The 24917-nt window shown below is 35.4% G+C and overlaps 2 protein-coding genes across 2 annotated transcripts; both read left to right on the forward strand.

Annotated features, from left to right (window-relative positions):
- Positions 1-602: 602 nt before the first annotated feature.
- Positions 603-3241, forward strand: LOC118735456. The gene has a single exon (XM_036465214.1). The coding sequence runs from the start codon at positions 1031-1033 to the stop codon at positions 1952-1954; it is 924 nt and encodes a 307-aa protein (XP_036321107.1). The 5' UTR covers positions 603-1030; the 3' UTR covers positions 1955-3241.
- Positions 3242-3845: 604 nt separating this feature from the next.
- LOC118735455 (malate dehydrogenase, cytoplasmic) lies at positions 3846-24793 on the forward strand. Its single transcript, XM_036465213.1, has 2 exons — positions 3846-4030; positions 23466-24793. Exons 1-2 carry the CDS (start codon positions 4028-4030, stop codon positions 24462-24464), a joined length of 1002 nt encoding a protein of 333 aa, XP_036321106.1. The 5' UTR covers positions 3846-4027; the 3' UTR covers positions 24465-24793.
- The last annotated feature ends 124 nt before the right edge of the window (positions 24794-24917 follow it).

The raw sequence follows: 24917 nt of genomic DNA on the forward strand, positions 1-24917 counted from the left end.
AAAATTTGTTTTATTTCCAATCTTTGTTGGAAATAAAGCAAAACTCAGATTTTGGTATTATTTCCGATTTAAAAGGGAAATAAAGCAAATTTTGCGTTATTGCCGTTTGTGTTATTTCAACTCCCCCTCCCCGCCCCCCTTCCCCCTCACGCATCGTCCGTTCAGAAGACGCATAACGATCACTAAGTTTTTTAGCAACGGTTGCGCTCAACTGTTGCCCCTCGGAACCTAGCCACTTTTACGAGGGGTTCGTAAAAAGAGCACCATACAAATTTTGACAGTTCTTTTACAAGGCTCCTAAATTTACGAGGTTTACGGGGCGACCCATATTATAGCAGGCCTCCGTATCGATCGTTTCTCAGCTAATACAATCTCAATGGTTCTGCAAACCCAAATCAACCAGCTAGTAATTAAGTTCAAAACAAGATACATTTTAGTTTGAATCAACCGTAATTTTTTCATAAATCTTAACAAAGCATATTACAGTAATTTCTAGAATGCAATGTAATTGGGTCCTTGCCTCCTTTCTATTTTATTCTAGATCAATCGAGGATAAAATTCTTTCTTCCCTATCAAGGGTAATTATTTATGCCCAACAAAAACCAACACTGAACACACCACGTATGATAGAGAAAAAGTAAAGAGAATAAAGATTTAGCAATTCACCCGATTCACAATTCACAAGGAAATTTTTTGTGTTAAAAATCAACAGAAGTCAAATTAAGTTTCCTAAATAACAAAATTACGCGTTTATGCAGACGATAATGTTCCATAAATAGCAAGGAAGGTATTGGAGCAACGCCAACACTGTGCTAAGAACAAACAAGCCAAACAAATACGATAACAAGTGATGCACATAAACAAGGAAGAAGAAAAAAATATATAGAAGTGAAAACATTATTAAATACAAGCAGAAAACTGTTTGGGTAGCATCATTTTCATTTCGAAAGTGCACAAACTTTGTGCGTCTATGTGAGCAAAGCAGGATAACAATATTTGGCAAGAACTGAATAGCAGTTCATACTACAAAATGTCTGAGGAGATTGCGGGCAAACTGCATAAACTGGAAATTTCTACAGCGGAACTAGCCCACTTAGGAGCTCTTAATCTTATTGATTCTACAAATTTTCCACTCGCTTTAAATCCATTCTATGATGAGGAAACTGATGCCAGTGATCTAAAGCTTGAAGATAGCCAGTCAACATCGAATACTAAACTATTGCAACGTAGTCATCAGGGATGTAGACGTTGCAGATTGCGACGCCGGTCAGAGAGTGTAGCAGACGCGTATAAATCAGCGACCAAGGCCCTGTCTACGGATCCTTTGGATAACACGTGTTGGACGCATTCTACATTAGGAGTTCAACGGCAATCCTTAAAGCACCGTCGCAATATTTTGCGCCCTCCAGTCCTTCGAAAACTTCAAAATCTTCAGAAATTGCTTCAGACATTGCCTACAGAAAATACCGATCATACGTCAACATCTACTGTGGGAAAAACTGTTATTTCATCAATAGATAATGCAGTCTCATCGAGTACAAGTCGTGGAATTTGTAATTTCCGTGATTTAATTCACGAGTGTCAGAATTTATTGGAATTGGAAAACGATGTGAAAGGTCGATTTGGTTTAGTTAGTCCAGATCAACAGTTTTCCAAAAATTTTACAACTATGCAGCCATCTTTGGCCAAAAGAAGTCTATTTAGTAACAGGGAGCGAACAAGTTTTGGTGTAAGTGGCATACAACCATATTCACCGGAAAAGAATACAGGAGCCAGTACTCGCTCAACTGCCAGCACGTCATGTTCGCAACAAGCAGGCAACGGTGTCGGCACAGTGACTAACAGTAATGGCAACGGCGATGATGTGACCATCGATGAACTTGCTAGCTATTTTGATACATTTGTGCACATACCGAAGAAAATGTCAACAATGGCTGAAATGATGTACATATGAAGATGAGGAGTAAATAGATAGTGATAGGCATGAAAACCATGCAGTTTTTAATAATTAAACGCCACTTCTGTGTAATGGCGTTCGCAAATGAACAAACGGATTACTGAAGCAAACTTCAGTAAAAATGGATTTTATCAAAGTATTCAAGCAAAATAGATAGCGTTGTGCGTATCCACAAAATTTACAATTTATTTTCCTGATTTTCTTATAATGGCTATAAAATATAGAAATTTGAATTTATATTATTATTTGTATGGTACATATGAATGGAATTTGATTTATGTATATTAATTATAGCTGATGTATGTATGTAGCTTATAATAAACTATATTAAGCACTACGTTGGGTATATCAATAACTAGCCAAATAGGTATCACTAGTAGATTCGATTTATTGCTTTAAAAACAATGTTGAGCTATGCGATTTAAGAAAATTTTAATTTATGTACTCGATATTTTGCGCCATAAACACTTCCAAAATAATTTAAGGTACTCTGCTAAAATTGATATCGTGTCTTCGCAGTTAAATGATAAAAATAGTAGTAGGACATTTTCGTGGGGTTTCAAAACTAATGATACATATCCATGGTTAGCTTAATGCAAAGACATAGTTTCTACATTCCTATATCAATATGTATGTAGTATATGCTGTTACGCATAAATTTCCAAAGGGATTTTGGTATATATCTTAGCATACTTTTAGGCATAATTCAATTCCACCAGGCTTTTATGTTGCGCAATAATTGGCATCCAATATCAAAAAATTTTAACGAATTGTTACCGGTATTTGCTGCAAACGCACCGCACACCTTAAACAGACCTTGCAATAACCCAAACAATTTACAGGAGAGCGAATTCGAGAGCGTAACCACCCGAGAAAGCAGCAAATTCTTGCAAGTTAAAATTTGACTAGCAGGAATTTGCAGGTGTTAAAAAACAAGGCTATATTCCAAATTCAAATCTGAACAAAGTGTATAAAAGGATGATTTGATGAAACAAAGTTAGTGAAACGAAAATATGGATGAAGAATTTAAATCTAATGTATATTTTCTGATTTTTATGACGATGGAAATTATTAATCAAAATGAAAATTCAATAACTTTTGTCGTAATTTTCTCTTCCTCCATTTTACTGTTATTGAATGGACCTAGTTTTAGCAAACCGTAGAGGTAAAACGGCTATGATTGATATTTTATTAAAATCCCGAACATGGTCTCAAAATCTAGCGATAATATAAAATTTTGTTTGGAAGCAAACCAGGGCTCGAATCGTAACATCCGTTCACTGATTACGTGATACGTCAGGCAGTATAAGCTGAATGAGACACAGAGTACGTTCAAGTATGCCATAATCCGAAAAATGGGTTTTTACGTGACGAGTAGTACGATAACGTATGTGACGATTCGAGCCCAGTTTTGGCGTCATACAATCTTTATTGTTATGTTTCAGAAACTTATTTTTAACGATTAAAGAAAGTATAATTTCATAGAAACGCAATCATCCCTATTGCGATTGTCGACGAGTAGCAGATAAGCGACTGTTAGTCGACTATCGATTATCCGCGGTATTTTCAAGGCGTTTTCTTGTTCAATAAGTGTGAAAAGTTTATAGTCGCCCATTCTTCTACAAACAAATATATGTAGAAGGATGAGCGATTAAACACCATTCATAGTCGCTTGTTGAACAAGAAATCCACATTCACAATACCATAGAAAAGTCGTTTATCTACTACTAGCCGACACTCGCAATAGGGATGATTATTTTAAAGAGCCTTAAAAGTTAATGAGGCTATAAGGATTTGATCTCTTATAATCCGAACACTCATTGTAAACTCACCCTTATGGAACCAAAATACACCCCTGCTAAGCTGATGCAACTCTGTGCATTTTATCTTCGTGTGGAGCAAAATTGTGATTTGACGTTGGAGCCGACTCGATTTTATTCTCCATTCCCCATCCATTTGTGCGGTGTTAAATTATACACGTCTTGCGGTTTTGTTGCTGATTGAACTTTAACGTTAATTTTTTTATATTCACGCTTTTTTACGTGCCTGTTTTAAGGAATTAACAAAGAAATGGTAAGTGTATTACATAGTCAGTTGACACTCCAGGATAACGAACTGCGTTGCATTTTGTATCACCAGCGTATCTGGTTCTCAATATGACTTTATATAAGGAACAATTTGATATTAGCCTGGAGAAAAAACACTCCAATACTATTTAACATTCATTTGACCTTTATACTCTGCAAATACATAGAGTAAACGATAGAATCAGTAATCTATATAGAAAATATACAAAATACACTTTACCAGCAAATACATATGAATATGAAGTGGCTGACATGCACCGCAATTGATGATTGCAAAGTTTGTGCCATTGTCGACCAAGCTACTAATTCCCGGCGATGCGCCACGTCGCGATTAGCAATCAAATGTCTTGTGTATATATGTAAGCTCATCCGTTTGAGATTGCTATGTGTGGGAAACAAGCATACATATAAGCATGGAGCCCAGCGAATCATTTCTAGCAAATTACAGGTGAATAGAATGCAAAGAGACAATACCAATTGTTTACCACAAAACAGGTGACCTTGCAATCATATCAATTAATGCAAACAAATTTCGCCAAAAGCATACCGGCCGGCAATGTAAAAGATCTACAATTTAAAACAATTTTATTTCTAATGTATGTATTTTAAAAATACATGCATCAATTTCTTTCATTAGTGTTTTTTATAGAAATACCTAGTAATAGTAGTGAGTCCACCTTAGTTTAAGTGTGCATTCAATACTTACACATACATAACCATTATAATACACCGATTTATATATGCATTGGTTCTTATCAGCATTTAAATGTATTGCCTAAATCAGGTGATTTTATAGTGCTTAATCATTGCGGAGAACAGCACAAAACATGCCCTATTATAATTAATAATATAACAATTTGAGTTTGCCGGAAGTAAGTACATATGTACATAGATATGCACCAGAGTTGTGAAAAATGCATTAATTTTGTAATGCGTTACGGTACGTTAATTACCATTAAGCCATAAGTTTTTACGAATTTGCGTTTTTTTACTAACTTCCAGTAAAATCCAGTAAAAGTTTTTACGAATTTTCGTGTTTTGGCGTTTTCGTACACAAAAACTTGCAAAGTAGGGGAAATTGAGAGAGCGAAAAATGACAGTTGAAGTGCAAGTTTTTACTGGATTTTACTGGATAAATTTTTACTTGTAAGAATTTGCCAGTACGAAAAACAGCTGATCGCATGTTGCTGGATGAAATTTAAACTAATAAGGAAACTGTTTGTGGGTTTTTATTGTTGGATTTCACAAATCAAACCTATTTAAATATAAAATATATTGGCGCATATTCATAGTCATATTTAGTTCACAACTAAGTCGAAACTATCCTAAGTTACAACTAAAGCTATTCATAGTCGCCTTAGTTTCCACTTTTCTGGCTAAGTACCAACTTAAAATTTAGTTTCGGCTGCAGCTGCAATTAAGTCGTCACTAGGAAGAAGTATTTGATTAAATTAAAGAAAAAATACGAAATATGTAAAAATTAAGTGAAACTTACAAAGAGCGATCCATTTGAATCGGAAGATGAAATTAAATGCGTATTACAATTCGAATAAGGCTACATCACAATTTTATAACTGGAATGATTTACATATATAAATGCTAAAATAATAAGTCAATTTCAAGCTTGTTCTTTTAAAGCAAATTAGTGCATAACATTTAGATATGTGTTTGTATGTTTCACAGCATGCTTTCGACAAACATCAACTTCACATCATTGCGGTAGTTCTGGCTATTTCACACAATTAACAAGAAACTTATACCTTATTCTTTTGCATAAACATGCAATGAAAGTAAAAATTACATAAACGGATTTTCAAACTTGACATTATTTAATAAAAATGAAATTTTTCCAAAATATCGTAAAGAAAAATCGATACATTTTCACACTCGTTTTGCAATATCGTAAAACTAAGTTAAAACTACTTAGTAGAAGTCTTAAATGCGACTATGAATAGAAGTGAATTATAAGTTGGTACTTAAATTTAAGTTGCAACTTTATTAGTTTCGACTTAGTGGCTGGACTATGAATACGCGCCATTGTTTTATTAGGAATTTGCTGCGAATAAACATCCAATTTATCAGCAGTTCATGAAACTTGCAAATTATTACTGGAATAGCGTTCGCGTACTTTTTTGCAAATTTTTTCTATGAGAACTATTAGAAATAATACTTGCGTTCGACAAGTCAAAAATTTGTAAAAGTTTTTCCAAATTTTAACTGGATGGCGTTCGATAACGACAAAAAATTATTAGTTGCGTTCGACAAGTCAAAAATTTGTAAAAGTTTTTCCAAATTTTTACTGGATGGCGTTCGATAACGACAAAAAATTATCCAACACACAAAAATTGAGAGAGCAAGCGTTCATTTTGATGCAAGAGAAGCGTTCATTTTACACTGGCAAAATTTTAGTCAACAAAAATTATCCAACACGAAAACATATGATCACAAAACATATGGTTGTAATTTTTGTAAACAAACAAAATTGCGGTTTTCGGTTTTTGGTATTTATATGCTTTTTGGCTGCCTGCTATGTGACTTTAAGATAGTGCCAACTAGTTTTTACTTCTAGAAATGTTCCTGGTGAACATTGAACGTTCACTTTCATTTTTTCTTCCATGGAGGCAACATGAATTTCAGTATGTTTACAAATAAAACATAAACAAAGTCAGCTGGTGTGTCTTCTTCTTTCGGTTTTTGCAAGTGATGGCTAATTTCCTTTTTTTGCTTTTTCTTTTCTTTGGGAGAGAATTTTCGCTTAGGTCGGTGTTATGCAGACAAACTTTTGTTTGCCAAATTAAATGGCGGCTGCTTAGTTTGCTCGGAGGTGGTTATGTCGAGTTTGGCACAGGGTTGCACGTTCATTATGGTTTTCATGGCTATTGCCAACACGAAATGAGAATTTCAGATGTACATAACGCGCACAATTTAAAATTTTTGTATATGACAACACCGAATTTGCTGCAGTTTGACCAAACAAAATTAGTTTGCTGTGAGAGTCGCCAAACTCGCTCTCTCGCTCTCTCGGAGTTTGCCAAACAAAATTTCTGCATAACACCAACCTAACGCTCTTGATTTTGATTGTTGGCTGGTGTTGGCTAATTTTGTTATCGAACGCAACTAAAGTTACTGGATAATTTCTAAACAAACACAACTAATGTTTATGTAAAAAATTAATGCATTTATTTTTGAAATTTTGTGCAGATAAAAATTGCAATGAAATAATTTTGAAAATCAAATGCCTAGTAAAATATTAGTGCATTAATATCTGAAATATATAATGCTAATGAAATTTGTTTTCATTAAATTATCCAAACTTATGCTAATGCTTCACGCATTTGACTTTTTAATAATTTTTCTTGTTTGCATTATTAAAGATCATGTAGGTAGTTATTCTAGGAAGAACTATTTATAATTACTAACATTTTTTCAGCTTAATTCTATTATGTTTATTTCTAAAATAAATCTTGTAAACATTGTTAGATGTTTTATGAAAATAAAAGCAATTTATTATTTTTTGTTGCATACGGACTATATAATATACATACATATTATAGCAGTACATGTACACGACCAAAGAACTATTTTGATCTAAATCAATCAATAAACCATTTCTTATTTCCTTTTGACAATGTGTTTTTACCTATTTGACGACAAATGTTATTGATTTTGGCATAGTGTGCCGCATGAATAAAACCAAGGCGAATTTATATACTATCACCTTATATTAATTCGCCTTGAATAAAACCTAAGGAAATGCCAAGGTGAATTTATATATTATATTATATTTTAATTTAATATAATATATTATATATTAATTCGCCTTGGGAAATGCTTTTTTTTTTAATTTCAGACCTACTCGATTTACTCAAAAAAATTTAAGTGATAGGTATGAAATATTAAGTAAAAGCAATTGCTTAGTTTTTATGCATACGGCCCAGTGAAACCAACTTAACTTCCGCCACTATCTTTTTTGAACTCAAAGTTCTACCCTCAACGTCAACGAACAATTTTTACTTCAAATTAAAATTAGTTAAGTGGGTTTTTAATGCTTTTTATACTTTTATTGCAATATCATGAACCGTTTTTTTTGAAATTTCTTACACCTGCCGCACACGTCCCAAGGATGGTTAGAGGCTAAAATAATTTCGTTATATAAAGAGGGCGTGGCACCTCCCATACAAACCGAATTTTTCATACTGCATATCTCTAGAAGCGTTCATGGTAGAGTTCTGGAGCTTGGTATGGAGATATACGAAATAAATCGCATACTCTTGGAGAAAAATTTGAGCGTGGTACCTCCCATACAAACCGAACTTTTCATTCTGCATATCTCTGGAAATGTTCATGATAGAGTACCGGAACTTCGTATAGAACTTCGTATATGAATTAAATCGCATACTATTGGAGATAAATTGGGGCTATTGGAAAAGGGGGTGTGGCACCTCCCCTACAAACCGAAATTTTTTATACTGCATAAGTCTGGAAATTTTCATGGTAGAATACTGGAACTTGGTATGGAGATATATAAAATCAAGCGCATACTCTTAGAGAAATATTGGAGTTATTCGAAAGGGGGCGTAACACCTCCCATACAAACAAAATTTTTCCTTCTGCATATCTATGGATATGTTCATGGTAGAGTACTGGAACTGGGTATGGGGATATATGAAATAAATCGCATACTCTTGAAGAAAGTTTCGGACTGTTGGAAAAGGGTGCGTGGCACCTACCATACAATCCAAATTTTTCATACTACGGATCTCTGCCGCACACGTCTCAAGGATGGTTATAGGCTAAAAGAATTTCATTATATGAAGGGGGCGTGGCATCTCCCATACAAACCGCATTTTTATACTGCATATCTCTGGAAGTGTTCATGGTACAGTACTTGAACTTCGTATGGAGATATGTATGTACATATATGGAATCGAGCCCATACTCATAGAGAAAAATGAGGCTATTTGAAAAGGGGGCGTGGGGTCTACAAACGTATTGACTTTTAGCTATCTTTGAATGTATTTATAATTCTTCTGTAGGTGTGTTTGTGAATGAAATGCTCCTAAATGGGTGTCCGTTAGCGCTGGAGACGAGTTATTACCAAAAATCGCCAAGTGAGAAAACGTGCCGTGAATGTCAGATTAAATCCCTCTGTTGCACCATTGAGTATGTCGAACTCTCCTGTGTTACGAGTGGCCCAAGGGATGTGATTTTCCAATATATGTTATGCGTTAAGCGATTAAAGTATTTCGTCTGAAATAAGTAAATCGTCACCTGAAATGCAAAAAGACGTAACAAACGTCATTGAAATGAAAAAAGTCAACTAATAAAAAATTCTTAATTCTTTTTTTGATTTAAATGATGGATTTCTCGAATTACAACTCCCCACATCAGTTTATGAAAAAAAATTAAAATATTAGTCACGAGTTTTTCCATTTAATTTACGATGTTGTTACGTATTTTTGCATTTTAGGTGACGATATGTATATTGTATTTCTGTCGAACAATGAACATTTTGAACTTGCCGCCAACTATACTATAGAGCTTCTAGGACAGATTCACTATAGAACCGGATCATTGTTCCTGCCAGGGAGTGAAGAGGAAAAGGTTCTTCAGATTTATTTCGTTTTGCAAATAACCGCGCTTTTAAATGCTGCACAATTGGAGAGTTTTAAGAACTTCTTCACGGACATAACACTTCCGTTACGTTACTTAAAGCTGCAAATGACCATCAAAACAATATGTTTAGCAGATTAATGTGCCAGTGGAAATCGTAAACGTGAATTGTTGGAGAAAATGTTGGGCTAAAAATGTTCAATAAAAACAAGTAAGGAAGTCTTAAGTTCGGGCGGAGCCGAACATTAAATACCCGGCGCATGTATTCAAGATATGTTTTTCACCTTTCCGAAAGCTACCGCTACATGGTAAGCCGGGGTGTATCAATTTTGAGTAAATTAACGTCCTTAAATTTCGAAATATTGAAGTTTCAAGCATTTCTGAAATTTACCGTTATATGAAAAGCGGTCGTAATTTTAGTCCGATTTCAATAATTTTCATCTTTTTTTCTTCTATGTGGCAAGCACAATAACCATACCGAGTTTGGAACAAATTGGTAAAACGGTTACCGAGATACATAAATGTGATCATAAGTGGGCGGTGCCACGCCCATTTTCCAAAATTTTATCTGAAAAGTATTTCTTGGTAGAGAAATGTTGCAAGCATCAATTTTGAATAAATTAGCTTTAATATTTACTGATTTATAGAAGATTTTGTATTTCTCTAAATTACCGTTATATGGGATGTGGGCGTGGTTATTGTCCGATTTAAAAAATGTTCGGCCATTTGGTATGCTATACCAGGGCCAACAACTATGCTAAGTTTGGAAGAAATTGGTAACCGTAAGTGAGCGTGGCTACGTCCATTTTCCGAAAATTTATAACATTCTTATTTTTCGTCTAAAATTTATTGTAAATATCAATTTTGAGTGAATAATCTTCACTAGTTAGTAAAATATCGCAGTTTTCGTATTTCTGAAAATTACCGTTATATGGGATGATGGCGTGGTTATTGTCCGATTTTGCCCATTTTCAACACCATCCGTCCTACGCCAGAAAGAAGTGCACGTACCAAGTTTCGTTCAGATATCTCAATTTTTACTCGAGATATCGTGTGCACAGACGGACGGACGGACGGACGATTTCTCTTTTCATTGTGATCATTTATGTATACATTTGTCTATATCTATCTCGATTCGTTTTGGCTGTTACAAACAACCGTTATGTGAACAAAGTTATAATACCCTTGTGCACAAGTGCGCTCGGGTATAAAATTAATTTTGGGTGGGACCAAGGCACATTAAACAGGTAGTATCAGTCAAGGCGAATTAATATAAGGTGATAGCAGGAGTACAAAAACAAAAATTTACATGTGTTTTGTTTTTGCTTTGGCGGCATAAACTGTCAAAATCTGTAACAGTGTGTGTAGAAATTCAAACAAAATATTTTAATTGGATATCAGAAGCCGTGCGGCGAAACACATACACAAAATCAGCTGAGCTAGTAACACCACCTTATATAAATTCGCCTAGGTATCAGTAGAGCAAAAACAACATTTGCGTGTATTTTGTTGTTGCTTCTGGTATCGAAAGTGTCAACAACTGTTCTGAATTTTTTCTTCTAAATCAAAGCGTGCCATGTGAAATACAAAAAATTATAAAAAATAAAAAATTGAAATTGGAAAAAATAAAAATTGATGCAACTTTCTTTCCTAGTAAATTTGTTTGCTTCTCGAAGCATTGATCCATCCTTTGCAAGGCCCAGTAATCAGCGGTCGTGCTGCCGAGTTGGGCAAACGTTCCAAAAGCTGCTATTCAATCGCTTGTTTTGTATGGAAAAGGGTTTCACAAGCAAATGGATTTTAACAACTTATAATTTTCGTGAGAAAAAATTAAAAATATTTGACATTTTCGAGACCAAATAATTTGAAAATAAATCAAATCAGCTGCTCTACTGATACTACCTGTTCAATGTACCATGGGTGGGACGAAGTTCGCCGGGCCTGCAAGTATTATGATTGTGCTTATAACTAGCGAGTGTATGCTTCTATAAAATTTAAGAGTGTCATAATTTTTATAACGCGGTAACAATTATTAAAAAGGTTAGAACTGAATGTTAAAAGTTTGGCACTATATTTGCACCCCGCTTCAAGTTTCTAGATCACGATCAATTTGTTATCAATGCCCCCCTTATATGTAAATGCATGCATTCATACATATGTGTACACAACCAGCTATAAAAACAGAATTTATTTAAATAAATATGTATGTAGGTAGATTATGTGGGTACGTGCATACTATGCATACACATGTACATAAATACATACATATGAATGTATCGTGTGCGCTACTATGCATATTCATTAAGATAAGAAACCTATAAATACCATCAGTAGCAAGAGGGCGCGTCTTTTTGAATAATCTTGAATTGTTTTCCATTTTTGTAGTCACGTAATGCCATGTAGTATTAACAAAATATTATTATTATTATTATGATTTATTAACAAAATTAAATAAATTAACCTGCTAATACAATTAATGAGCATTAGCTGCCAGGGCTATCAGCTCTACTAAATTATATATGCGTCATTGCGTCATTGTTGATGACGGAACCGGATAAGAAAGTGACTTTGGGTATCAAGCGTGCGTGGATTTGATAAACTCTATCCGCTAAAGTTGGTAGACCCGCTTCTGCCAAAATGTGTTTGGTAGGCGTTGTTCTAAAGGCATAGATGCATGTTCTTGCGGCTTGGTGGTAAACTGGACTAAAGGAGTTTAAGGTGGATTTCGGGGACTTGCCATATAGATAAAGCCCATAATCTATCTTGCTAAGAATTATAGCCTTTGTTATGTATGTGAGTGTATTGATGTGTATATGACATTTTTTGCTTGCAAAATAAGATATTAAATTTAGTCTGGCAGCTAATGATTTCTTTAAATATAGGCAATGTTTATTCCAAGTGTAGTTGCTAGAAAAGATTATACCTAGAATTTTTAGTTCTTTAACATTTTCGATTTCGAAATTATTGAAAGATATCTTATAATTGTAAAAATCACATTTTCGTTTTCTACAGACATGAAAATTTTTAGTTTTTTCTAAAGATATTTTTACTCCAGAGTACTCCGCACAATCGGAGATGCTTTTGCCGAGGATGTATAGATCGTCTGCGTAAAGACAGTGATCGACAAAATTGTGGCTCTTTATAATTTGACTGATCTGGTTAAAAGCTATGGAGAAGAGGACAACCGAGAGTGGAGAACCTTGCGGAACTCCATTTTCCAATGGGAAAATGTTAGAAAAGGTGTTACCGATCCTAACCCTAAATCGCCTGCTTGATAGGAAAGCTTTGACAAATCGGAAGATTTTTGACCTACTCCCCAGGTGTGAAGACATTTAAGGATAACGTGAGAGCCGATGCGGTCAAATGCCTTCTCGAAGTCTACGGATAGAATAGAAGGGTGAAGCCGCGCGGACAGAGCTTTGGTTACATAGTAGTCTATGTGGAGAAGGGCGTCAGTGGTGCTTCGGTTAGGCTGAAAGGCGACTTGGCATCGATCAATGAGCTGCAGCGAGTTTGAAAACCAGGCAATGCGGTTGGCTATAATACGCTCCAGAACTTTGGAAAGGCAAGATAGTAACGATATTGGCCTATATCCATTAGAGGAGAGTAGGCTTTTATTTGCTTTGGGTATGGGGATTATCGTGGCGATTTTCCAGTTCTGTGGGATCACACCCGAGTCTAGAACAGAGTTATATAAAGATAATAGACGAGCTTTGGCAGAGTTTGATATGGACTTCATCATCTTATAGGAAATGCGGTCGAAGCCAGGGGTTTTGCCTTTGGCTTTGCCGAGGCACATGGTTAATTCTATGCTGCATATAGGTTTTTCAATAAGCACGGCGTTTGGATGCGAGTCTGGGAGCGTTAAGCTTAGTTGGTGGATGGAATTTTTAGAACACCTGAAACTGTTGGAGAAATTAGAGTCGGCTGAATAGTTAGACCAGTCAGCAGCGAAGTGGTTGGCAATTATTTTTGGGTCAGATAAGGTAATGTTATTGGTTTTAATAATAAAAGGGGGTTTTGAAGTGTTTCTGTTACTGAGCCTGTTAACTTTGTTCCAAATTTCGGTGACTGAGGAATTCGGATTAATGGATTCGGTAAATTTGGTAAAGCTGCGTCTTTTTTCTAATTTCATCTCTTTCCGAAATTTAGCATTGGCCTTTTTAAATATAACAAGGTTTTGATGTGTGGGGGTTATTTTGAATCGGTACCAGGCTTTCATTTTTTCTGATCTGAGATTTGCTAGATCTCTATTCCACCACGACACGTTGGGCCTTATAAAGCGAGTAGCTTGCGGGATGAAGCGGTTCGCAGCTACGCGAATAGCTTTGGCAAAGTTGGCTGCATCATGATTTGTGCCGTTTGTGGGAGTTCGTTGCTCTAGTTCGAGATCTACCAGCTTTGCGAAATTAGCCCAATCAGCGAGGTCTAGAAGGAATCTAGATCGGAAAGTGGTCGCTATTGTTCAGATCGTTTAGGACTTGCCAAGCTATAAGTGGAAATAGGGAATGAATGTGGGTGAACGTGGCGTGGGTGGAGAAGTGAGTCGGGCGGCCGCCATTCAAAACGCAGAGGTTGGATTGTAAAATCGCGTTTTCGACAAGTCTTCCGCGATGATTTAAAACGTTTGATCCCCATAAATTACTCCAACTATTAAAGTCACCAAGAACCAGAATGGGTGAATTTATTGATGAAAAGATGTCGGTAAGGTCTCTACTACTGAAAATTTGACACGGCGGGATATATATCGATACAATGGTAAATGTTAAGCACATATTGATTTCAATTGCAACTGCCTGGAGCTGGGAATTGATCATTATTCTTTTGTGTGGTACAGAGTCTTTCACCAGGATAGCAACTCCTTGTGTGGAATGAGTATTGGATGGCGCATTGTGGAAATAGCCTAAGTAGTTCCTTGGTAGTTGTTACAATGTGTCTCTTGTATCGCAATGAAGAAAGGATTGAGTTGTTTGATGAGCATCTGAAGTTCCGAATAATTGTTCAGAAGACCTTTCATGTTCCATTGGAGAATATTGAAATTCATGTCTGTAAAAATCGTATAAAATTTTTGTAAAAACGAGTTTTACAAAAAATATACCGAAAATAATGTTTTTAGATGCTGTGCACTTGGACTCGAATTAGAGCTCTTCCTGGGTAGAGTCCATTGAGTCGTCTAGGGTTTTATGGTTGATGTAATAATCATTATTTTTCAGTAAGTTTTGTGTGAATTGGGAAAACGGGGATAAAGATGCTGGATTTGTAGATGAACTGGGACTGTTGAGAGAGGTGGAATTTAGTGAAGTAGAGGTAGATGGTAGATGGCAAGATAATGGAAGGGAATCATTGGTGTCGATAGTCGATGTCTTCGGGTTGGAAATTGATTTTTTGAGGTTGGAATCTTTGTTGGTAATGGTTTTTGAAGGTGCTGCAGAAGAAGTGTTGTCTAAGATTACTGTTGCGGTGGATTTGTCGGTATTTCGTTATTTGAGGCGGTATGGGATCGGATCGAGGAGGTATTTTTTGAAATGTTGGCATATGTATCCGCTCGTTGGTAGAAGGGTTGTTTTCTCTGTATTTACGGCGCGCCTCGCCAATACTGCATTTTTCGAGGGTTAAAATTTTAAGCACTTCTTTGACCTGTAAATATTTTGGACAATTTTTGTCAGAAGATGGGTGGTCACTAGCACAATTGGCACAAAGAGTTCTTGTGCAAACTTCCGGAGCATGTGGTGGTAGGCTGCAGATACTACAGACTGTGTTACTTGAGCATCTTTTCTGCGTATGACCCAATCGCTGGCAGTTCTTGCAGCGCATTGGGTTCTGAATGTAAGGCTGTACCTTAACCTTGTACCACGCGACATCAACTGACTCCGGGAGACGGAATAGATCAAAAGTAAGAACCATTAGACCAGTAAAAGACAATTTACCTTCGACCTGCCGAGAGAATTTATATACACCAGTTACATTTTGGTCTTTCATTTCACTTACAATTTCATTCTCGGGCACGTGCTTAAGACACGGACCGTATATTACACCTTTCACAGAATTTAAGGTTTCGTACAGCTTAACATTGATTGGACAAAGATTTGGAAAAGCTTTCGTTTTCAAAAACTTATCAGCAACTCGGGAATTGCGCACTAAGATAAGAAGATTACCATCTCTTATCTGTGATATTGAATCTACTTCAGTAGAGATGCCTTCTATGCATTTTTTTATGGCGAAGGGACTTAATTGGGAAAGAGAGATGTTTTTATCAGCAGATGATATTAATATAAACTTGGGGACATTCGTCGGAGTGGGTTTATGGGGTAGTTGCGGGAAATCAATTTGTTTGGTATTTGGTTTTTTCTTTTTTGGCGGATTGTCGTCAAAAACCGATAACGCGGAGAATCTATTTGGAGGCCTATCCGTAGGAACCGGCATGTTAGAGAATTAATTATTTATGTACGCACGTGGGTAGAAAATAGAAGAAAAAGAAACGAAAGATGAAAGAGAAAATAGTTAATGGTTGGGAATAACGGAGATATAACACTAGCAAACACTTGAAAACACGTCAGATCGCTTTGAATGACAGTCGATGACTGATTAACAAAATAATTTTTGTCAAAATTAGCTAAGGAACTTAAACGAGATAAGAATATTTGTATATTGAACTGCTAGACTTATAGCATGATTCAATAATAAAAGGTTTGCTCAGAAAACAGTTTTCTCGCCCCCTCTTGACAAAATCGGCTCCCCGAGCAAGGCCCTGTGTGTGGGTACTAGGGATGTTAATCCCGGGATCCTGGACTTTTAAAAGTCCCGTAAATGCCGGGATTATTTGCCAAGAATCCCGGGATTTTCGGTATTTGTAATTTGCAATCGTGGCTATAATATAATGCCTTATGTTGACCAGTTTTCGCTATATTTCTTTTGTTTATTTAAGTTACTTTATCAGATATGTAAACGCTAAAGTATTGTTAAGTGCTTATAAATGTAATTACCGTCTTTTGTTATGTTACTAATGAAATATTTTTCAACTTAGATAATAAAGTAGATTTCAAACCCATTTATGTATTTATATTGTAGGACAGCTTCTCAAATTATATTAATGCAATTTTTTCATGTTAAGTTGTTGCAAAATATAGAATATCTAAATCCCGGGACTAATCACGGGATCCCAGGATTGTATAAACGATGTCCCGAAAATCCCGGGATCGCAAAAATCGAAAAAAATTAACACCCCTAGTGGGTACGTGTGCGGGGGCAACTTTCTGTAAGGGAGTGTCAAAACTCTAATGCCAACATGATACAAAAAAGAAGGTAGTTTCAATAAACAACTTTTGATGGATTATACAATTTTTTGAAGTTTCATAAATTGTGAGCATTCTCAAAGGCCTTGCCACTTTGATAATATTAAAACAATAAAACGGTGCATTTCTTTCCCACATTTATACCAATTTAATAATACCTCAAACGAAAAATCATTCTCAGTGCTTGGTAATTTTTTTACTTACGTGGTTTGCACCTTTTTTATTAAAAATATATAACATATGTAATGTTAAAGGAGACTTCATTGAAATTGTTCTTTTTATTTTATGATAAAAATCACGAGAGCATTATGTTGTTATTTTTTCATTTTCTTATTTTGTATGCAATCTTGCAATTTAAAAATCTAATTCTAAAGAACTCTCTTTCCAAACAAATCCTTTTATAATCGCCGATTTCATGTGAATAAATTGTTCTCATAATTTAACATGCAAAACAAAAACAAATTGTGAAAAATTATTTTTGTTTTACGTTATAATTTTGGGAATATTTGTTCACATGAAATTTGTGATTCGTAATGAAATTCGTGGAAATTTACTTTTAAATTTCTTTAGATTTTGGAAAAAATTCAGCTTTGTGGTTAGCGTATCACCATTAACTTCAACAAATTTCGAATTTAAAATTTCCAATGTATGCAAAAAACTTGAATTCGTCTTGCGCAGACCGCCCTCCGATAAGCAATTAGCATAAGTATAATTTTGATCACTTTCTTCATCCGTTCTGAAACCTAGTTTCGTCAACCCCCTTTTTAGACTATGCATTAATTTTCAGGTTCATCATATTCTTCTTCTTAAAAAAAAAAATATTACTGCTCGTGATCAGGTAGCATGAATTTAATGAAATGTCATAATTTTATTAAAAGTCAAATGGTTATCAACAACAACGAATGTCATTAAATGAAACTACCTTCTTTTTTGTATCATGAATGCCACTAGTGAGCAAACATTTAATTATTGAATCATGGACATATCGAGCTATGCTCGTCACTTATAGATATATAATTTAACTAGACGGTGGTTCGTATATTCTACATATGCATGTTTTTATGTACATATGTACATATCGTCCCGTTTCTGCCTTAACCACGTATCTACAATTTTTGGGAAAACTAATATTACTACTTATAACAGCTGTTTAAGCGTCACACTTTTTGAAAATAGAACAAAGACTTAATAAGGGTTCTCACTGCTGTTAGTGGAACCAGAAATATTAAGTTAAAAAATACGCGTATTGTATCCTAGGGGAAGAAATTAAGATTTTTTTCTTACACTCTCTAAAATACCTCTATTCCAGATACGAGGTTAAAGCAGAAACGGGACGATATGTAAATAATAATAAAATTTGCTTTTAACTAAGTGTAACGTACAAATAGTTGCGGAAGGTAAATCCCCAAACAGGGGGCGCTAGTTTTCTTGGCAGCAGCACATCTGACGTTTTATTTCTTTTTGCTGTTTTTGCGAAAAAAGCTTCAAGTGCCAATTGTGACGCCAACGTACATGCATAAGTATGTATGTATGTGTGTACATACCTACTTACAAATGTACTACGTATTCTGCCGAGCCTGCGTGGGGCTGACTATTTATAGAATCAAGTTCATTGTCGATGATTTTCATAAAATTGCTTTAGCCTGAAGCTTTGGCCGTTATTTTTAGCATCGGTATTTTTGAAGCTTTAAAAAATTTATTATTTCATACCTTTTTTTTTGAATAATAAGTGATATTCCAAAGACTTGACATCAACTTATCGTCTTCTGAAATGCAAAAGGACGTAACAACAACGTAACTGAAATGTAGAAAGTCAGGACTAATAATTTTTTTTCCATAAAATGATGTGGGAATTGTAATTCGATGAAATATAATGGACATATCAATCAAAATTGAGTTGTGAATTTTGTATTAGTTACGCCTCTTTGCATTTCAGGTGACGATATACATATTTTGGGATTCAGTACTGCACTTATATAAATTTCCTTTACAAATTTAGCATATTATCGGCACGAAGAAATAAAATTCGATTTTACGAACGTTTTATCCTTGCAATAACACGCTTGGCTTTCACGACACATGTATCATTGAGAAATCCATTCCTAATCCAAATTAATTATTCTTTAATAGTTTTAAGTAATTATTTACTGTTCTTTAGTCTGTAATGCTATCGTACAACCATATACTGAGATAAAAAAAAAATACCTGTACATATCGTACACCTAGATCTAAAGTGAGCTAACTCAAAATTCAGAGAGGGAAATTTAACTGCTTGTGGATCATACAGATTCAACGTAAATAATACAAAAGCAAGTATACCAGTAGTTTTTTAGTTAATTTAATGTATATCATCATGAAGAAAAAAATATTTCCATTAATTGGATGTAAGTCCTATGAATTGATTTATGCAATAAAAAAGCGCTTTTTTTATACCTTTCATGAGCATGAAATGGTATTATAACTTTGGTCCGATGTTTGTAAGTACCAGAATAAGAAAAGATAGACCCATTAAAATGTATACTTAAATGATCAGAACGGCGTGCTGAGTCGATGTAGCCATGTCCGTCTGTCTGTCTGTCCGTCTGTTTGTATGCATTCTAGTCTCTCAGTTTTCCGAGATATCCAGATCAAATTTGGTAGGTGGGTGTATTATTATAATGTATTAATCATTTGTCGGAACCGGAAGAATCGGACCACTATAACATATAGCTCCCATACAGCTGATTGTTCAGATATGAGATTCTTTGTTATAACCTCTGCATGCAGCTAGAAACATAAAATTTCGCACTATTTTCACACCTTATCAACAGGAAGTTTACAGTAAAATTAACAAAGTTCGGGTCACTGTAACCTATTTATTGTCCCTCATACAACTGATGGTTCAGATATGGGGTTTTACTGTAAAACTCCTTTATTTGGACAGATAAAACCGATAAATTTTGTAAGCTATTTTATAAATAATAATACAAAGCTACTGAGAAAATCGTCAAGATCTATGCTATATAAGCTTTATCTCTTGTACCACTGATTGTTCAGTTTGCAGTTTTTGCGATCTGTTAAATTAAAATTTTCAGACGTTCATGAAAGGTATAAAGCCTTCGGCATAGCCGAAGACAGCGCTGCTCTTACTTGTTTTTTTTTTTTGAGTTAATTACACTTTAGAACAGAGGTGGGCAGCTTCGACAGAGAATTTTTGTAGTGTGCGAGAAATTGATGTCACTGTGGGCGTGCGAACAATTCGTGTGGTTGAATGAAGGTTTCGCTGCCTTCTAAAGCAGAGCGCCTTCTAAAGAGGCGCCGCCCAGTTCTGCTTTAGAACTAGGTGTGCGATATGTACGTATCGTTAATCGTTATCTTAATTCACAAAGGCCCTAACCAACACCTTTATCCAAGCAGCGTTTTTCACAGATTTTGGTAGGACGGATTAAAATATACCTTCAATAAAAATTGTATAGTGGAAGTACCTAAAACTACCGACTTATATGCCGCTTTTTGAAAATCCCTACCTGCCTTTGATACTCTTTTCATAATGTCGTTGTTCACACTTGCCTGGTTATGTTGTTGTTGTTGTTGTAGCGGCACTACTAAGCCCCGCCTGTTTCGGGTCAACTTTTAATCATTATCGTCAAGCTCAACTAACGGTAGGCCCAGGAAACGAGCTGTTTCGATGGGGTCGGACCAAAGGGAGAGGGGCGTTAGTTGAGTCGGATTGAGCTGGCATGAGAAGAGGTGGTTGGTGTCGTGGGGGGAGTCTCCACATGCCGGGCACTCATTTGGGATGTTTGGGTCGAGTCTGGACAGGTAGCTGTTTAGGCGGCTACAATATCCAGACCGTAACTGAGCCAGACTTGCCTGGTTATCTGGTTATGTGGCTATAACAATTAAATATAGTTAGAATAATAATTTTTAACCAGGGGACCAGGGGGGTTCTATGAAACTGTGAAGTGAAAATGAAAAGTTCAACGTCAATGAAAATTAAATTTTTCCACTTAATCGTTCTTTATATCAATTTAAGCGATTCTCGATCATTAAAGGCTATTGCATTAACATCTAGCAAGTAATTATTTAATCAATTATTGTTAGTTTAATACAATGATATTCCTTATCACAAAATAATGGTTTTGAAAAAACGCCCAGCCAGCAAAATCATCGTAAACGAGCTCGTAACTGGATATTTTCTCGAAGAAAAACCAGCTAAAAGGTCGTTTATGATAGCCGTTTACGATTCGTTTTCAAGTACTTTTTCGTTTGAAATTGTCGAGCGCCTACGAACAGTCGTAAACGGATCGAAAAAGCATTCATATGCGAATATTATATCGTCGGTCCCTACGAAGAGTAGCACATTTTACTATTCGCGTGGAAGACTAGCACATTTCAGATTTTTGCGTTAAAGACTAGCACATTTTAGATGTTTGCGTGGAAAAGTAGCACATTTTAGATGTTTGCGTGGAAAAGTAGCACATTTCACTATTTGCGTGGAAGAGTAGCACATTTAAGGCTTAAAATAAATCCTAAAGGCATAATTTATATTGGAAGTTAAGTGCTTATTTTATATTTCTATAATTGTATTATAAAATTCATGAACTTCAGATGGTATTTAGCGTTTAGTTATCATTTGCTGGAGATCATCCACTTTTGTTTTTTTTAAGGCATTTTTCCCTTAAGCTTTATGCAATTCATATTGTTTTATGGTTAACCAGTATGTTCAATTTCAATTAAAATAAAGGGCTTTAAATCTATATACTCAAAAAATTCTGAGAAAATAATTTTGAAATTTGGATGAACATTTTTAGATTTTTTTTTAGTTTTCTACAATGTTTTAAATTTGGGTTTATATGGATTTTTTCAGAGAATGAACTTTATTTTAATGAAAATTCTTAAAAATAAATAAATAAGCATAAGTGGAAAGCAATATCACTTTGAAATGAGGTGCTCTTGATATGACTGCATATACATTAGGGTGGTCCAAAAACAGTAAAGTCGGAATTGTAATGCTCTCAGCCCCTAGGATTGTTCTATATAGAAAAAAAGCATACCCCTATTTTTTTTTTTTTTGAAATCAAAAAATATTCAGAGGTCGCTCAAAGCGCTCAAAGTTTTCCATGCACTTTTATAAGTATGGGAAAAAACAACTTTTCGTAGAAATGGTATAGAATTCTTGAAAATTAAAATTTTTCCATCGGAAAACTCTGGTTTTCTTCAGGAGACTTACAATAATAATATCCAATTATTTATTTAACCTTTTTTTAATACTAACGATTTTCTATTTGTCCCCCCATTGCATTTTTGGGGATTTTTGTGGGTTTTTGGCAGACCTATAAATTATAGTTGCGATGAAAAAATGGTTAAATAAAAAATTTGGTATTATTACTGGGAATCTTCTGCAGACGAAAAGAGTTTTCCGATAGAAAAATATTAGTAAAATTTATATGTATTTTGTTTTTGCTTTGGCGGCATAAACTGTCAAAATCTGTAAATGTGTGTAGAAATTCAAACAAAATTTTTCAATTTGATAGTTGCGATCCCGTATGAGTCCGGACTAGTCAGAATCAGTCAGATTTTACTGGAAATCGATCCCGTACTCGGTTCTCTGACTATTGAGAGGACAAAAAAGAGAGTAAATGCGGTTCTGTCTCTGTCAGAAGTTACCAGTTTTAGTCCGAGAATTTTTTGCTGGTAAATTCTGGTAAATGTGTCAAACAATCAGCTGTAGTGTGTTTGGCAACACAATTGTAAACAAAAGAAAAGTGCACTCTGCTAATTCATGTTGAAAAGTATTTAATTACTTGTTTAGGTGGATTTTAAACAATTTGAAAGTTTTTTTTTTATTTATTTATATGTGTGAGCTGATTGTGTTTACGCATAAAATAAGCAAAAATTTACAACCAAAATTTGGAGGCTATGTTGAAGTTGACAGAAGTTACCATTTTTTACTAGAAAGCGATCCCGTACTTTTCAATGTTACTCTCTCGCTCTGAGCGAAGTTTTATTTTTTGACAGTTTTACTAGTCCGAGTCCGAGGAATACGGAGTTGCACCTATAAATTCGCCTTGGTATTGACAAGAATATTTTTTAATGCCCAAGCTTGTCATGAAAATGTTTGCCATTTAATGCCTAGTGGAAATTAGTTACGCATATAAGGCATTCGCATCAATTATATCATGATACAAAAATGAGCCAATATGTAATACACAACTTTAGACTGGATATTTGAGGTAATTTTCTTGAGAGCTGGATTCTAAGCTTTAAGAAAAAATACACGATTCCTACTTTTTGCTTGAGTTCGAAAACATTAAGTCTTCCAAAGCAGAGAATCTTAATAAAAAGAATTTATTGTCACCGATTTCGGAATAGGATTAGAGAAAACTAATTTTACTTACCGTTCTTAATATTGATCGCAGAAAACTTGTTCGGTTATTGTATTGATGTACCTTACTTACATACTATGTACATATACCATATAAAGTACCTACAAAATGCATTATAAGTAATATTTCTACCCTCCTTTGCTTGCAGGCACAACCAATTCGTGTTGTTGTTACTGGCGCTGCTGGTCAAATCGCCTACTCGTTGCTATACATGATTGCCCGTGGTGAGGTGTTCGGTAAGGATCAACCTTTGATTTTGCATTTACTCGATATCCCCCCAATGATGGGTGTACTCGAGGGCGTTGTTATGGAATTGGCAGATTGCGCGTTACCACTACTTCGCCAAGTCATCCCAACCGCTGACCCAGCGGTAGGATTTAAAGATGTGTCCGCTGCCTTTTTGGTAGGCGCTATGCCACGGAAGGAGGGCATGGAGCGCAAAGATTTACTCTCTGCCAACGTGAAAATCTTCAAGGCACAAGGACAGGCTATAGATCAGCATGCTCGCAAGGACATTAAAGTCTTAGTTGTAGGCAATCCAGCTAATACCAACGCACTCGTATGCTCACACTATGCGCCATCAATTCCACGTGAGAATTTCACCGCCATGACACGGTTGGATCAAAATCGTGCCACCGCACAGATCGCCGCCAAATTGGGTGTGCCAATTAATGCCGTCAAGAATGTCGTCATCTGGGGAAATCATTCGTCCACCCAGTTCCCCGATCCCAGCAACGGGATTGTTGAAGTCGATGGTGCTGTCAAGCGTGTTTGGGATGCTGTCAATGATGCTGCCTTTTTACAGGGTCAATTCGTAGAGACAGTGCAAAAGCGTGGCGCCGCAGTGATTGCTGCACGTAAAATGTCATCGGCCATGTCCGCAGCTAAGGCTGCTTGTGATCACATGCACGATTGGTGGAATGGTACTGCATCTGGTCAATTTGTCTCAATGGGTGTCATCTCTGATGGCAGCTACGGGGCGCCCAAGGATGTGGTATTCTCATTCCCTGTGGAAATTAGCAATGGAAAATGGAAGATTGTACAGGGTTTGCAATTGGACGACTTTGCCAAATCCAAGTTGGCCCTTACTGGCAAGGAACTGGAAGAGGAAAAGGGTGAAGCGATGGCCGTATGCTCCGCGGATTGACTAGTTTCAACCGATTCTAAGCTGTAAAAAATACAAGCAGCATATTTCTATTGAATCGTAAATAAAAACAGTGTCCGAAAAATAAGAATTGAAGTTGAGATTTTGGATGTAGAATGTAGTATATTTTTGTGGACATCCAGACTAGTTTGTTCATTTACAATATAAGGGATTGTAAACATTAACATTTTGTGTAAATTTATGTATTTTTGAAATGCATGTAACTAACCAATGAAGATTGTTATTTGTTTCATTATAATTACATATGTATGTATAAACGAGATTGAAGTAGAAAAAATATACGTATGTATACACAATATATACACAAGTACCGACGATTGTTTAATTACATACAAAATATTAAAAAAGCAATGGGAATATATATATATATTAACTAATTTTCTTTCGAAATTCTTCTTTGTACAAAAGTAGTTCACTGATGTCCTAATAGATTTT

The sequence above is a fragment of the Rhagoletis pomonella genome, unplaced genomic scaffold (assembly GCF_013731165.1).
Source record: "Rhagoletis pomonella isolate Grant_MI unplaced genomic scaffold, Rhpom_1.0 Rhpom_scaffold_00003, whole genome shotgun sequence".
Lineage (NCBI taxonomy): Eukaryota > Metazoa > Arthropoda > Insecta > Diptera > Tephritidae > Rhagoletis > Rhagoletis pomonella.